Source organism: Macadamia integrifolia, chromosome 8 (assembly GCF_013358625.1).
Source record: "Macadamia integrifolia cultivar HAES 741 chromosome 8, SCU_Mint_v3, whole genome shotgun sequence".
NCBI classification, from domain to species: Eukaryota; Viridiplantae; Streptophyta; class Magnoliopsida; order Proteales; family Proteaceae; genus Macadamia; species Macadamia integrifolia.
Window position 1 is genome coordinate 18,401,054 of NC_056564.1, and position 16,362 is coordinate 18,417,415.

The 16,362-nt window shown below is 37.1% G+C and overlaps 1 protein-coding gene across 2 annotated transcripts in view; it reads right to left on the reverse strand.

Moving 5' to 3' along the window:
* The window catches only part of LOC122086945 (phospholipid:diacylglycerol acyltransferase 1-like), a 16,215-nt gene extending 4,854 nt beyond the window's left edge, over positions 1 to 11,361 (reverse strand). Inside the window, exons 1-6 of one of the 2 annotated variants that reach the window (XM_042655866.1) lie at positions 10,616 to 11,361; positions 8,285 to 8,507; positions 7,879 to 8,162; positions 6,816 to 7,144; positions 3,150 to 3,408; positions 1,742 to 2,237 (exon numbers count right to left, since the gene is read on the reverse strand). In XM_042655866.1, coding sequence (XP_042511800.1) covers positions 1,751 to 2,237; positions 3,150 to 3,408; positions 6,816 to 7,144; positions 7,879 to 8,162; positions 8,285 to 8,507; positions 10,616 to 11,070 — 2,037 coding nt within the window. In that variant the 5' untranslated portion in view covers positions 11,071 to 11,361 and the 3' untranslated portion in view covers positions 1,742 to 1,750. Of the gene's footprint in view, positions 1 to 889; positions 907 to 1,741; positions 2,238 to 3,149; positions 3,409 to 6,815; positions 7,145 to 7,878; positions 8,163 to 8,284; positions 8,508 to 10,615 lie in introns of both variants that reach the window. The other variant, XM_042655867.1, reaches the window with a different exon arrangement.
* Between the last annotated feature and the right edge of the window lie 5,001 nt (positions 11,362 to 16,362).

Genomic DNA, 16,362 nt, shown 5'->3' on the forward strand with positions numbered 1-16,362 from the left:
TTAGTCTCGGCCTTGTCCCAAGTATGACCTTGGATAGAGCCTATTGCAGGGCTAGGATTTATGTTCCCGATGCCATTTAACTGAGATTCTCCTGCCTTGTGGGCTGAACCTCTTTCCTCTTACTCTCACCGGTATACTCTCATCTTTTTGCCTCCCCACTCCCCTATTCTGTCCCCCCCCCTTTTTCTCTATTGTGTTTTGTATAAGGCTGAGTTTGTTGTTTTCACATCATAAGTGGGAGACTGTTTCCTTTATTTATTTTGACTACTTTAAATTCCTGTTATGATAGACTAGCTCTTTATTGGCTGGAGCTTATTCCTAGGATTGTGATGTTTCAATTTTGTTTTTTCTATTCTGAGCATGTAAGGCCTTGAGGCCCCAACGATTTATTTAATGAAATTCTTTATGGCCCCTTGGCTTATGAGAAACAAGCTAGCTACTGTGGATTCAGCAGCAACTCTTAGTGGGATTCTAACGTATAAGGTTTAGTTGGTGGAACACAAACAAGTTCTCAGTGGGAAGTAGAATTCATATCTTCTTTTTCTTCATCCTTTCTTCTCTATTATTCTCTTAAGTACACTTTCTGTTTTACAGCATTCCAAATTATTGAAACTATTCAGTTCTTGGTTTTATACAACTGGGAATCAAATTCTGACCTTGGATTCAGAAACCGCAAGCCAGTCTAAGCTTACTCACAGTTTTAGTTTTAGACCAGAAGTCAGTATAGTAGTGCCCCATAAATCTGAAACTCCTTAGTTGTGAACCTTCACAATTGATAATCAAATTCTGATTTCAGATTTATATTCTAAGCAGCCCTACAGTTTCAGACCATGAATCTGAGTTCATTAAACAAAGTCAAGTTGGAAGTCATATTGGCATATTGCCTAACCTTTAATCTACTGATTTCTGATGTGATTAAAAACTAATTTCTGTGGGAATAAATCAGATCTGTGCAATAATCTTTTGCTTTTACGTTATCATACCCGATTTCTGAACTTGCCATAAGCTTCCATTGATCTTAGGGTTTGGGGAATTCTATCTCAAGTAGGATAGTGCCATAACTGCTAATCTGGCCATTGGATTCAAATCATATTTTGGAAAGTTGTTTCTAATTATGTTATTATTTCCTATCAAAATATTACATTCATCTGAGATCTTGATCTACTGTTATCAAGTTTTCTTAAATTCTGGTTATTGTCACATCACTGTGATTCTGGTTAATCTGAGTTTCTGAAACCTAATCCTTTAGGCTTCTGGAAATCCATCAGTTATTAGTGTAAAGGAACATGGATGGAGCTGAAAGAATATTAAAAGCTCAGTGTATTAATGCACATTAAAAACACAGTTCGAATGTTTTCACAAAAGTGCCCAAAACAAGGCATAAGTATGGAAAAACTATACAGTTTTTTCATAGATACTTTTATCACTTGATTAAGCCTAGGGAGACCTCACAAGTACAAAAGAAGAGTCTGGTTATAAATACACTGTAGCAGCTGTAGAAAACTATATAGAAATACTTTATTCCTAACAACATCATCCAAACAGTAATGGATTTTAAAGTACGGCGTGTATGAAAAGAAACTTTGGTTCTGAAATCAAACTATTAAAGTATTGTTTGTCTGTGTAGACAGGATACATTCAGTTTTAGCACCCCACTCCCCCCAGGAAAAAAAGAAAAGAAAAGAAAAGATAATAATAATAATAGTAATAAAAAAAAAAATCAGCTAGATCAGGGTATTACCTGCAAAAACTATAGCTGCAAATTGATTTTCTCAGACCACTTGAATATACCAGAGTAAGCTTGATCACCCCCCAAGTCTTCTCCTGTAGCCCCTGCAGCTACTCTCATGATATCTTCAATCAATGCAAAATTTCCCATTATATCAACATGAGCTCCACTCTGGGTGCCCCTGCCCTCCAGAAGATTAGCTGGAGGAGCATGATCATACTCTCTGATGTAAGTTCGAATTCCTGATGGATTGAAACGGGTTTTACCACGCCAACCTTTTGCACACATGAAGCCAGCACTAAGAACAGGAACAGTTTCATCTCCATCAACTGAAAAAACACCACCTTTGAGACAGCTACCCTCATTTTCACCATCAGCTGAGGTATCAATCTGAAATGGAATGTAGCATTCAGCAGCAGTTGTTGTTGACTTGTAAACATATGCTCTTTCAGTGGGAACACCAACTCCATACATAGAATAGATTTCCATGTCAGGAGCTTTTGGTAATCTGCAAAAATCATTCAAGAAGATGAAGTGGCACTGATTTCTTCCCCAATGGGCTGTAGCTACTCATTTGAGAAAGTAACTACACATCTACAGTGATAACAGCATAAACAGTTATCTGACTGATAATGCAATCTGCAAGAAATATTTCTCCCAAATGTGCATGATGCTACAATTACCGTCTCTTAGATTGACAATATTTTCCTCAGTTATGTGCTCTCAGATTCTACTTGTGGCTAGCAAATAACCAAGTGAATCAACTATTCTACAGTTTAAAAAAATTTAACCGTATCAGCTTTCTCCAGAGTTTAACAAGTGGCCATATTTAGAGGTGTATCCGTGTATAGGTAAGTGCTTCAAGGCCAGGCATCAAGACCACCTGACATGTACAGTGGCTTCAAGTTGTAGGCTGAACCCACTCCCCCCCCCCCCCCGGCCGCTCAACTTGTTAAAATAAAAACAAGTCAAAGGAGGAAAAACAAGAGGAAGTCCGTAGCATAATGGTAGATATGTATCTTGTATAGAACACATTAGAGGAGTCAGTATCTCAAAAGTTAGAACTGTTCAATGTCTACAAGAAATATCACTAATGTGAAATAGAAGCCTAAAAGGGTTATATAAATTATAAACACCAAAATGCAGCAAGCATGATATATCAACAAGATAAATGAAGCACTAGTTTAAGCAAAACCAAAAACATGCAGAAAAATATGTTATTTTGAAGTCTCAAAGCAGTGCATGACTAGAAACATGTTTTCAATTTATGCATGAGGTGCATACCCTTGATACAAGGCATGTATTCTAAGACACCAATATGGATTTAGTCACTGTCAACAGTTTTGCATAGAAGAATGAACACATTTTCCAGTCAAATATGAAATTCGATTGACAGTATAATTTAAATGTAGATCCTCACTTTGTTTCTAAGGGGTTTGACCAATATTTGTAGTGTTCATATTTAGGGTCATCCAAATCCTCAGCAATCCCATATGAAAAATGAGCACCTCCCCGCTTCATCATCTTTGGAGCGACAAAATGAAGCAGATCCAAAATTGATCCAGCTGTGTAAACTTTGTAGTCCGCCACAGCTTTGATACCTTCCAAGCCCATTTCATTATACTCCGTCCATACATCGCGACAAGTCATGTTTGTTAGGTTAGCACCCTTACTAGCACCCTGCACATAAACAAACAGCTCAACATGCAAATGCAGAAATTGCAAAGAAATTGATTCAGAGAATAATGATTTGTTAATCAAAAGTTAAGGAACAGAAGATAAGAGTAACAATACTACTTACATATGCAAAATCAATTTGTGACAACTAAGATGGCCTTGATATAAAATGAAAACTATAATGGACTTCACCCAAGAATGCACAAAACAGAAAAAGGGATGCTGCCCAATGGAGCAATTGTCTGTTGTTACACAGCTGGTTGTAATGTCGGCTAGAGTCAAACCATAAAATCCAGCAAGAGACTAGCACTTAACAGGAGCACAAAATAAAGTAGAAACATAACAACATAAGGAGAAAATGTATATCTCAGAACAATATCCAGACTAGTCTACAATCCTGGTCGAATGGTATATTCTGATAGAGGAATAGACTTGCAAAGTTAGGTTGAATTTTTATGGCAGAATGACAAGTTATACAGAAATCCTATTACTACTAAGAAAACAAGAAGCAGAATCAGAACAGAACATTGACCAGAATTCTTTAGGAAACAGAATCAGATTTTCAATGAAAATGAAATTAGAAACTAGCATGTAAAATTTGAAGTAAAAAAGGCCAGTAACTAGAGATATATTGAAGAAGAAATGCAATCTGAAAACTGATATAGAACAGGAGTACTGCAGATTAGAAGAAGTAATAAAAAAAAGGGGGAGAAGAAGAGTAGAAGAAAGGATTGAAGATATAGCACCTGATTTGCAAGAGAGAACAGAACTAGAAGAAGAGCCTTCACCCACGTTTGCAGACACTCAACAGCCCAAAATATATATATATATATATATATATATTAAACTTACTAAACACATTCATAAAAGGACTCCTAATCCCTCTCAACATAAGACTCAAAAGAGTTTTTATCTAGCTAATAATTATCCATCAAACTCAAACACTTGACTCAAGACACTAATCTCGTGCATTGACCTCACCACTACTTTAGAGGCTTATAATTTAAGGTCTAATACAACAAATAACACATAAGCAAGTGTCTCAAGGACCATAGAACCTATCCACAGCCTAAAATCTAGCCTACCTTAGCCCAATCAGACAGCTTGACTGCATCAGGTTGGCATTTTATCGAAGAAGAATATGTGAATTTCATAAACAATGCCCATGTTTGAAATAACACAACAGGGGCTCACACTCCATCTTCATTGAAATAACAAAAGGTAGTGGTAGTGTTTAAAGCTCCTAAAGGAACCAAAATTTCTTTGCCATGCAGGCCCAGATATTAGCTACTTGTGTTCAATTTTAGAAACTAGGAATCTGCCAGAATCGACCAGAATGATTCATTTTTAGTGTACTCAATTCAGTTAACTTTGTGAAATGTGAATCACCTTGGCCGAACAAATCGATGCTCAACCTCCCCAGATTCCATGCTTAGCTGACTAAGAGAGACATTGAGTCAAATATAATTCCCTCAACTCAATGAATCGACAAACGGTCCCTCTATGCCTCCCCGTATTGATTACACAAATTTAAGAGGGAGAATTATTGCAGTGGAGCAGAAGTGATTGCTATGCCATGTTTTTACCGAGGATCCTTCACCCCACCTTTCATTTTGTAACCAACATTGGATCAATGATGCAGATAAGTCACCCAAATGGCTTATTTTATTGGAAATAAGCTTTGGGTTGGGTTAGGTATTGGGCTTTGTTCCCATTGGTTCTCTTTGTAATAGGCCACTTTAATGAACCTAAAATATGGATAGTAAGTAGGAAAAAGATATTTACTTCATTAGTTTAATTAAATTCCACATGTTTCATCATCTTCCAAAGTAGCATTAAGTGTCTTCCCATCATCAGTTTCTATGTCTTGGGAACAGTTTTCCATGTTTTGGAGGCAAATTTCTATGTCTAGGATTTGTTATCTATGCAAGGAAATTCCAAAGGGGTTTTGGAATTCTAAGAGCCTCTTTAATGTTATTGTGCTGTACTCAAGATTTCCACCCCTATATGATGCAAATCTTGGCTGCTCTCAAAGGCAACCAATGAATTTTCAAGAATACTGTTTTGAGTATTTTCTTGTGTGACCCAAGATGGCTTAGGTGAGACTCCTTAGCAAGGCACTAGTGGGACTCTAACTTGCCAAAGTTATCTTACTATCTTCATCATTCAAACACCGACACGGCAGGGAGCCAAATCTAACCCCAAGCTGTCCAGTACCCACCCCTATTCTCCACCAGCTTTCGATCTTGGCGTGCTAGACCTTTAGGTCAGCACCAATCATTGCAGAAAAAATGTAGGCAGTCCACATGGTTCACTGTCAGGTAAGGCGATCCAAACGAAATCGGATCAGAATATCTGATCTTAGAGTGGATTGTTCTCAGAGAAGGTTGAAAATCCAACAACAATCTTCAATGACGATCCTTTAACGCACTACTTATAACTTTAAGGAAAAACATTATTGCAATAGAACAGATGCAATCAAATAATCAATGTCCCCACCATCAGTTCAGAAAGACTTTCTGGCAAAGAGGGAAAATTGAATGTATTGTTTTCATCAAAAGAGGGGTTGTGGTGAAAAAAGAACAAATTGTCCTGAAAAGAACCACAATATATATATAGTGTATGCTTCATTTGGTTGCAAGGGGAATTAACAGGAAGTGAAGTGAATTTTTTAAAACCTAAAGAAAGAAATTTTTGTAATCATTACCCCATGTGACTACATCACTAGGTAGTAACTTCAAGTTTCCAAATCATTCCATATTTGGTTATTAAATTTCACTTACTGTGCATCCAAATCCCTTTGGCTTAAAAAGTAAAATAAAAATTACATGTAAAATGTATCATTTACTAACATGGTAAGAAATTTAAGTAGTTTCAACAATCACATGGGTTAATGAATTCAAAAGTTTCTCTCTTTAGGTTTAAAATTTTTCACTTCACTTCCCTTTAATTTCTCTTGCAATCAGACATAGCCATAGTGATTTCTTCATGCATTTGGTGTCACCAGAAGCTCTTTACTGAAGCAGAGAAATTCACATGGAGATAATTCAAGAACAAAATCAGCAGCACATTAGATGAATGTAAACAAGCAAAAGTGAAATTGCATCTACAGGAGACTAATACATAGATTCCAGAGAGCCTTGGCAGTTGGCAGAGAGGAGGATCCAGTGAAGTGTGGGTAGGAGCTTTAACAATGGACACATAATACATCATATTGTAAATACTAAAACAAATATCAGATAAACAATCAATCACTGACATATTACAGAGGGAAAAAGAAACAAGAGTTTTGCAAGTTTACATCACCACAAATGGAACTCCAGTGACTATCATGCATTTAATCAATGGACAATTTTAACCTAGTGTTTCAATTCAAATAGAAAAGCCGATTGAAAAATAGAAACATTACCCTGAAAATCAGTCCTCTCAATCTCAGATGAACCCATTTCTACCACATCTTTCCCGAATGATATTAACCTCCCATAATTTGCACTTTTTGTTTGAGAGATCACATTATCGGTCTCATTATTCGCTGCAACTGTTGTGTCATTGTTTCGTTGCTTTCTTGAACTACATACATAACCTTCTTCCGGTGACCAATCAAGACCACCCCAAATTGTGTCTCCACCTCTTGGTATCATTGACATTGTCGAATCCCAAGAGCGGGACATCCGCATTACATGTTTCAAAGTTTGGAGACCAAATACATCCTTATCCAAAACACCAGGTGCCATTGCCCTACATTAGAGAGAGAGAGTGAAAAAATCAAAACGGTAAGCAAAAATTAGATACCTTTATTAGAGAAATAAGGCAACAGCATGTATGTTGGACTATTAATACTAACATGGACAAAGGGAGAGGCCATTTATAGCAGTTACAATTTTATAAATTTTTTTTTAAGTTCCAGTTTTTAAAGAAATATAGGGCTTAAGTTTCTCAGTCCTAGTGCTAGTAGTCGTGTTATAGTCCAAGACTCCGAGTAGTACCAAGTAAGTTGGTTCTTCGTAGTATTAAGCATGTTATTTCTTTATTTTAAGTTTCCAAGTTGTAATGAACTAGGCCACCAGAAAACAAATATAAGTATTCCAGGCCATGTTTTAGTGATTATGAATGTGTTTCATTGGATTGTATTTCTTAGTTAAGCTAAGAAGAGCTGCGCATAACCATAGGTTTAGCGGTAACCAAATAAAAAAGTACTTAGTTGTAGCCAAGTAATGGAGAGTGAATACCTTCTTGCGATGTGAATTAGACAAGTTCTACAACTTTTGTTGCTAAAAGAGTTGTTTTTAAAGTTCTTAATTACAAATTCAGAATTTTGATTGATAGTGAATCTTGAAAGGGGGCAATACTTTGAAGAAACTTGGGTACTCTTCTATGTGGGCCATTACCCGTAGGAATTTGTATATTGTCTTGCATCAAAGCCACAACACAATAACATACGTAACACTGCGGAGTAGTTAAACAGAACAAACCTGGCAACAGCAATATCCTTGGCTTCGGAAGAGAAGAGTCCCGAGACTGCTTTTGGAACACCTAAAAATGGCCCACCAATGTTCATCACTGCCTTTATATGCTTAGCGCACCAGTCTGAACCACCACCACCACCCATTGGAGCTGGTGATTCAACCCACTTCATGAAATGCAAAAAGTACAGAACTCCCATTGAATGTGGAACAACAACCACCTTTTTCCCACCATTTGTAGTTACCATGAGTTCTATATTGCTTTTTATCCTGCTCAGGGTTTGGTCCCGCACCTAATCAGTCAAATTTGACAGATGTATAAACAGATAGAATAGAGATCCATAGACTAAAACAAGAGGGGGGAAATGATACAAACAAGAATGCAGAAAAGGAACTGTCAGAGTGAAAAGAGTACTTCAGTGTTCTGGAATGAAAGTCTCCAATCATATGCAGCCATGTACATTGTTTTCTCCTCATACCCAAGCCGAGCCAAATTGGCGATCAGAACTGCCCACACAAAATAGCCAGGTGCAAAGTAATCTGCTGCAACAAGTCCAGTGACTGGCCTAACTCTTATTCCAGAAGGATCCAGTCCAGTTTCATTGTCCAATGACATATGCTCCACCCAACATAGAGGTCTACACAACACCAGAGAAAAGGGCCAAAGAAATATTCTCTGAGTTACAAATTTCACAGTTGTACTGTCAAAATTAAAATGCAGAATACTCTGATGAAGTAACCATAACATGATTCATCGTGACTATGATCAATTTAATGACAATTGACTATAAAACAGAAAATACATTTTAGGCATAATTTTGTTTACACTGCCACGTTGAGATAAGCTTATTTCAATGGTCCACTACTTGAGCCACACTGCAGGATGATGTGGCGATTCTGGCCAATGGATACATAGGTCTAGGTTTGGGTTGGCAACATGTCAAATTTCAGAACCTAATCCAATGAGATACATTTTTGTGCATTGGAATTCATCCTTTTTTGTCAGCCATTCGTTTATGCCCATGCAAATTCCCATGGTCCTTAGATTTTCAAGCTTTATTTTGACACTTGGCAATGTCAGTTTGGGCTGAAACTTGACAAGTAGGCAGGGGGACGCGGGGGTCTCATTTGATCTGGCCACATGGCAGATATTTGGGCCATTGAGATAAGCTTATCTAAATGGGCTGTTGTGAAAACCTTCACCCTCCTTGTTAACGGCACAAATGTGATAAGGAATGAATATCATGCAGTTCGAACTTCGAACTTGACAAATCTGCCAAATCCATTAAAGGTTGACAAACTTTTATTTTAACAATGTGTGAGATATTAATTTTGATTCACTTCAGGGCAATGACTGGTTGAAATAACTATAAAATACATGAGAAATAGTTAAGGGACATAGCAATTGCAATCATTTGAGAGTGAGAAACAAATTAACAATCCAAAAGTTAAATGGCAAATGAGAGAAACAAGTAGAGGGAAAACAATTAGAAATATAATCCTCCTCAGTCACCATTATGGACCAAAAAACTCAAATTGCAGATTTTGAAGCATTATTATGAGATCTCTGCCGTTACTCCAGTTTAATATTTTATCATTGACTCCAGTAATTGATACTGTAGGTAATGTTAAACTCTGTTATGATTGTGATTTTGGTGGCTGATTTGAGATGTAAAATTTAATTAATATTCTACTGGGCTTCTAGATATTGGGATTAAGCTTTGTGACTTAGTTGCATTTAACTCATTGCAGGTTGATCCATTGATGTTTCCTTCTATAAATTGGGGGTAAGGCTGCGTACATTATGATCCTCCCCAGGCCCCGTAGTTGCAAGAGCCTCATGCACTTGGTAAGGCCTTTTTTTCTTTTATAAGACCACGATATACCTTTCTAATAGCACCCCATGCAGTCTCAAAGAATCACAATGTGGTTCTCATGCCATAATTTTCCCATACAGCAACCATTGAAATGCAAAAAAACCTCATTTCATGCACTGGTATTGTGAATTTCACCACAAGCCCATCCCAAGCTAAGATGGTGAAGTCCAAGATACTGAAAATGATAATCCATACTGCTTTCTTTGTCAAATTCATCTACAATCTTTTGTTCCTGACTAAATATGGCACCAAATTCCAAGATTTTGTTTATCCAAGTAACTGTGATTTATACTTCAGAACACCCAAGAAAACAATCAGTACGAGAGAAATATACTATCGTTTAGATCCAATTTATAGCACTAACATATCTCTCAGCTTTTGCATCAATTGCCATATTCTTTTAATTAATTATCGACACCGGAAGAAAAGAATGTTCCAATGAGCTTTACTCAAAGCTATCCAAAAACTACCAATTTGCCCCTTAAGTGTTATCCCATTAAGTAATAAAGCCTTTTTTACCTCTTGAAAATATACTTGACGCCAAAAAATAAAAATATACCAGTGGGGATTCCTACTTCATTAGCTAGCTGGAGAATGGTACCGCTTCATAATAAGTTAGATAAATTAAACAACAAATTTGGCGACCACATCCACATCTCTCCTGCTGTAATAAACAAAATATGAGCTTCGCATTCCCCATGAAACTTTGAAACAATTGAAAACTATGTGCTCAAAATCAGTAGAGATTCTCATCTGCAACTTAACATTATCAAAAATTGATTTCGTATTCTCATATTCCAGCAAAGAAGCGTCAAGATGAATTGAAACGTTTCTCAAATAGACAGGATTACATAAACAAAACCACATACCTCTTGTAGATTTCTCCAAAAGCACCGCCCCAGAGCCGCTTTCTGAACAGTCCATCCGCACATTGGTGCCCCTCCCAAAGCTCGAGCCCACCAGTGACAATCCCAGGCACAAACACCACAGGATGCTTCGCTTCCAAGCCTTCTTTCTGCAATTTCACGCCAGGCGGATCAGGCAATGGTCCCGAAATTGCTTCGGTCACATATTGAGGAAAGGAAGCCGGCATCGCATTGTATAGAAAGAGTAGAAACCACCAAATCGAGCAGATGCAACCAATGAACCAGCAACAACTATCAACGCATGACCATTTCTTCTTCTCATTCACTTTCTTCTTCATCACCTTACCATCCTTTTCCTTCTTCTCCTCTTCATCATCCCTTCTCTCAGTCCCTTCAGCAACCTCCAAATTCGAAATTTTCTCGTTTTCAGAAGCTTTCCTCCGCCTTAACATCGACATATTCTTCTTCCCACACTATTTTTTGAAATCAAAAATCCAAAAACCTTTACTTGTTAGTGGCACCTTATGCTCTGAACTGAAATTCTGAACGAAAATTCGTGTCGTCTGGTTCTTGGATCTCCTGAAAAGCATAAAGTTCTTTGTGATCTTCGTTCTTCGAAAACCTAGAGATCGGTCCAAAGCATCGACCAGTGGAACGTGGGAAATCTAGAGAGAGAAACAACGGTTTCCTTGGTGAAATCGTTGGAGCCATGAACAGCTATTTTAAGCTTGGGATTCAAGCGCTTTTTTTTTTTTTTTTTTTTTAAGTGATCGCGACTCGCGAGGCTCTTGAGTCTCTCGTGGATCAATGTCGGTCCATCACGTGGCTTGATGCTAATCGAACGGTGTAGACGGTCATATGTTCATCATGGGCTCTGCGTGTTTGACGTTACTTGCTTAATTATGTTCGTATCCCTTTCTCCCTTAAACAAAATAAAAAGAAAAACCTAAGTACATAAGCACATATCCCTTGCTTATTTTAGAAGGAATTATGTTTGATTAATTGACCTTCCTAATTCTATTGACAACATTAAACATAATGAGCCATGGGATTTACACTGATGTTCTCTCTCCTGTTTTATTTATGTAGATTTGATGTGGACATGTGTAAATAATACTATTTCTCAAACCGTCATTGGTGTTACTAACTAATTATTTCTTACACTAGTCTTGTCGAAAATCTTTTCCTTTTATTTATAAGCTTCATAATTTCTTTGTTTTTTTCTCTAATGAGAAAGAAAGTTGTCAGTCGAGACATGGGATCGTTCAAAATCATCATCCCAACCCCATGAAATCAAAAACCCTCTTCCATGTTGATGCTTCTTATGTATGTTTTCATTGACCCCACATTGACGGAAAAACTACACGACTACACAACAATCTCTTAATCATTTCTTAATTTGAAAAGAAAAATCCCATAATATGATGTACTATTGCCCTTCTCACATGATATTTATTTATTGTTTTTTGTCCCTGTCCTAAGCTTACCATGAGACTCACGTACTGACGTCGTGAGAACCCTTCCCTCTTATTTTAATACATACATATAATTTTAAGTAATACATAAGATATAAAGTAATCAATTACATGTGAAATTGTCTTTATTATTACTATTATTTTTGGTGAGGGAAACTAAAAATAAATAAATAAAGAAAAAAATTTCTAAATCACGGGAGAGTGTAAGCTAGCACCATCTCTCTATCACTATATCTATCTATCTTCTCCTTGCGTGAAATGACTCTTTTATTCTCAATGTATAAAGCTATTCCATTGGACCTTATTGGTGCATTGTCATGTGCCATTTGCTCAAATAAACTTTTCTTAATACATGTGGTTAGATATAAGGGTGTGAATTATGAATCGAAATCAAATCGAACCATTTAAACCATAACCCATAAACTATTTATTAATTGGTTCAATCTAAGAAGTAAAACCAATTATTAAACGGCTCATCTTTTGTTTTAAGAAGTGAAACCGTTTAAACCATTGGTTTTGAATCGATTATAACTATTATGCTAATGAATCAAACCCTCCGGCAAGGAGAGAGAAAGAGAGGAAGCGAAAAGGTACAACAACGGTGGATTGAGAGTTTGAGTCTTTCTTTTCATCCAACGGTGTTATCAAAATCCTACGGTCAAAATTCCGCTAGCTTTCCTGATACCAGTGTATCCTGTTGGCTTTCATGTCCTTTTCCCTAATTTATTATCAGGTCCTTCCATGCTTTCATATATTTGAGGAGTTCTCTCCATTTATTTATTTATTTATTATTATTATTATTTTTATGAATTATGAATTATCTTAAGGTTTTGAACTGAACTTCCACTGGTATCAAACATGCACGAGTCAGTTTTAAATAATAAGTTGTGAGCCTTTATAATTGTGAGTTATAGAGTTATAGTCTTACATGGATTTTGTTGCGACCAAGAATCGACCGTTGGTTGGGGGAGACATGTAAAATCCAGAGAAGTTGAAGAGTGGCTCAAAGAGGGATTTCAGGCAACAATAAAGAGTTGTGAAGAGAGAAGGACTGGATCCCCCTTTTACCTAGAGTTGCTCTTATTTATTTATAGACTTGAATATGGTGAAGCCTTAATCCTAATAAGGGATGAAATTTTTTGCTTCCCATGGTCGGTAGGGGTGCCAATTCCAAGCCCACACCGGTAGGCCCGATCAAGCCCAACACGTTTCTGGCTCAACCTAGACCGGTCCAATTAGTAAACGTGTCGGGCTTTCAATTCCATGCCCACACCGGTAGGCCCGATCGAGCCTGACACGTTTATGGCTCAACCTAGACTGGCCCAATTAGTAAACGAGTATGGCCTAAGCCCGACCCATTTATGAATAGGTAGTACACGGTGTAAGGGGTAAGCTCGATGTGCCTCCCAACCGGCTTAGTCGGTTTATAAGTCTGACTCGGATCGACACGTTTAGCCCAACCTTTTATATAGGTATTTTGATTTTTTTGGGATAGAATAGGGTATATATTGATATTTTTATCAATTATTGATTGAAATTAAGTGTAATATATTTTCAAATTTTTTGATGATTTAATAAAATAAATTGAAGTATCTTAAATATAAGAAAAGTAAAGACCGTTTAAGGACCGTTTAAAACTTTATTGGTACATTACCCCATTTAACACCCGATTATAGCCTGATTAGGAGAAGCCCGATTGAAGCTCGGAACCCGACTGAGCCCGACACAACACTAATCGAGACCGGGTCATTCCTTAAATAGATAGGTCATGGTCCAAAGACATAGGCCCGCTAGGCCCGACCGATTGACACCCCAAATGGTAGGTAAGTGCATTGAATCAGTGGAGGTCTAACAATTTATTCATGTCCTTATTATCTTGTACACTTTAAAAGCTCTCTCCAATTATTGCCTTAATGTGTTAAATTAAATCCTCCAATATATATTGTATCAAAGCCTAAGATTCTTTTCTACACTTACCTTATCACATTTGTGAATCTATTATTTATTTAAAAATAAATAAATAAATAAATTTGTGTGTTTGTTATTTTATTGAATTGATCAGTCACAAATTTCAGACTTCAAGAAAAAAGATTTTGAGAGTTTCATCAATTTGAAATGGATAGGAAGCAGAAGAAATAGCAGAGACAGAGAAGACAGCTTTAGTTAAAGAAGTCTGAGAAAAAAGAGAGAGAGAGAGAGAGAGAGAGAGAGGATCAGGGTAGAACAATTGTGAAAGAGAAATAAGAAAGATAGTGTGCATTTTGGCGATCCCGACGAGGAAGTGGTGGGAGGTTGGTGGTTCTGCAACTGGAACAGCCGGGGGCACTTCTTCTTCCTTTTTCTTTTCCCTGCCTTCTCTTCGTTTTTAGTTCAGAAAGAGAAAGGCAAGGAGGAAGATATTGATTGTTTCGGATCTAAAACCAATCCTTCACTCCCTTTGTAGCGATTCTATTTTTATTCTTTCTCTTCTTTAGTTCCTTTCCTCCGCCTCTACTCACTTAGCCACTCCCCAAGCTTGGTTTTGAGAAGGATTGAGAATCATATTGCTTTTTGAGGGAAGAGTGTGCCCCCTGCGCCTAACATGGAGATACAGAATGATTGGCCAACCCCTATGGTAAACGGATCAGTTGTTCGAATGATCATCTAATTGTACGAATCAGTATCCAACATCTGTTCTTTTTGTTTTTAAATATACTCTTCTTTATCCTTGTAATAACAAAAAGTGGGGCAAGTGTTTGATATTGACTCGTATGGACAGGTAATCGTATGAGCAGTTGATCCTATCTCCCCCCATAAAATGGAAAATGACAATTCTATTGAAGTTTCCTTATGCTTTTCTATCGGCCCTCGGACGCACATAAGAATTGCACTCCCCCATAGGGAGATTGGATCTGTTGCTCATACGATCACCTAGTCGTACGGGTGAGTATCTAATACTTATCCTTTTTGCTTCTAAATATAGTCCTCTTTACCATGTAATGGCAGAAAGTGGGACAAGTGTTGAATGCTCACATGTACAACTAGATGATCATACAAGCAATGGATCCATTCTCTACCCCCCGGCCCGCCCACCCACACACACACAAGAAACACTTCTTCCTTTTGCTTCACCTTTGGAGAAGATAGAATCTCATATCTAATTGTGATGTGATTTTGTTATTGAATATTTGTATCATCGTTAATTCTCACTCCCCATACTGTTAATTCTCACTCCCCATACTAATCAAAGGGTTCAGATCACCAAATGAAGCTTACACAGGAAAAAGAAAAAAAAAAAAAAAAAAAAATCACCAAATGAAGAAATTCTAAACTGTTTTCTAAGAAAACCTGAAATCTTTATTTGGTGGGGTCGTTCAAAATTGTATAAATGTTCTGGACCGCGCAGGTCCAAGTGGGTAAAAGTGAAATCCAATGAACATGATCCTGGTGGTATCTTTGTATGGATCATTGAGATTTGTCTAATTGAAATCTTTGGAATCAAACGGCTTTCATTCTCTTCTTCTTCTTTACTCCTTGCTTCTCTAGTTTGACTAGAATCGGGAAAATGATTTCATTTTGGTGGGCCGCTAACAGACACCACCGACCTACAACTCCACCCACTGATTGTGTTGATGATCTTTGGTGGAAACGATGCAAGACCTTAAGGTATGAGGTGGAAATAACCTAAGGATATATATTTAGTCACATCTATGTAAGGTTTTGATTCTTTAAGGTATGAGGTGGAACTAACCTAAGGATATATTTTATCACAGCTAAGGTAATAGATAAGTGTTATGTTTGTCTTCAATTCTTGACCCATTTTGAAGAATGATCCGCTTTGACATATTTTGGTGACGATAATGAAAATTTTTTTTCTGATATTTGTGTATAATATGATCCGATTGACCGTAACTTGATGGATCAACCTGACTTGAAAAAGTATATATATGTACATTCTTTTAATTGGGTGATTAGCACATAACCACCACTCACTAATCACTTACCATTTTGAAATTTTGCATGGGGATGGTGGCTGCTGGATTTGCTCATCATCAATCTTTTTTCATGTGAGAAGTGAGATCTCTTCAAATCTTAATGACTTCTTCCCTCGTTTAAAAATAAGTGAATAAGGATTATTCCTTAAAAGATATAAGATTTTGAGATCATGACATGATTGGTGGCCATGCACTGACCATTTCAATTAGTGGCTTTGACTATTTCTTCATTCTTTGCTTGTCTTAGATCCACAAAATATCCAAAAGCAATATCATACTCACCGGAATCAGAATTAATCTC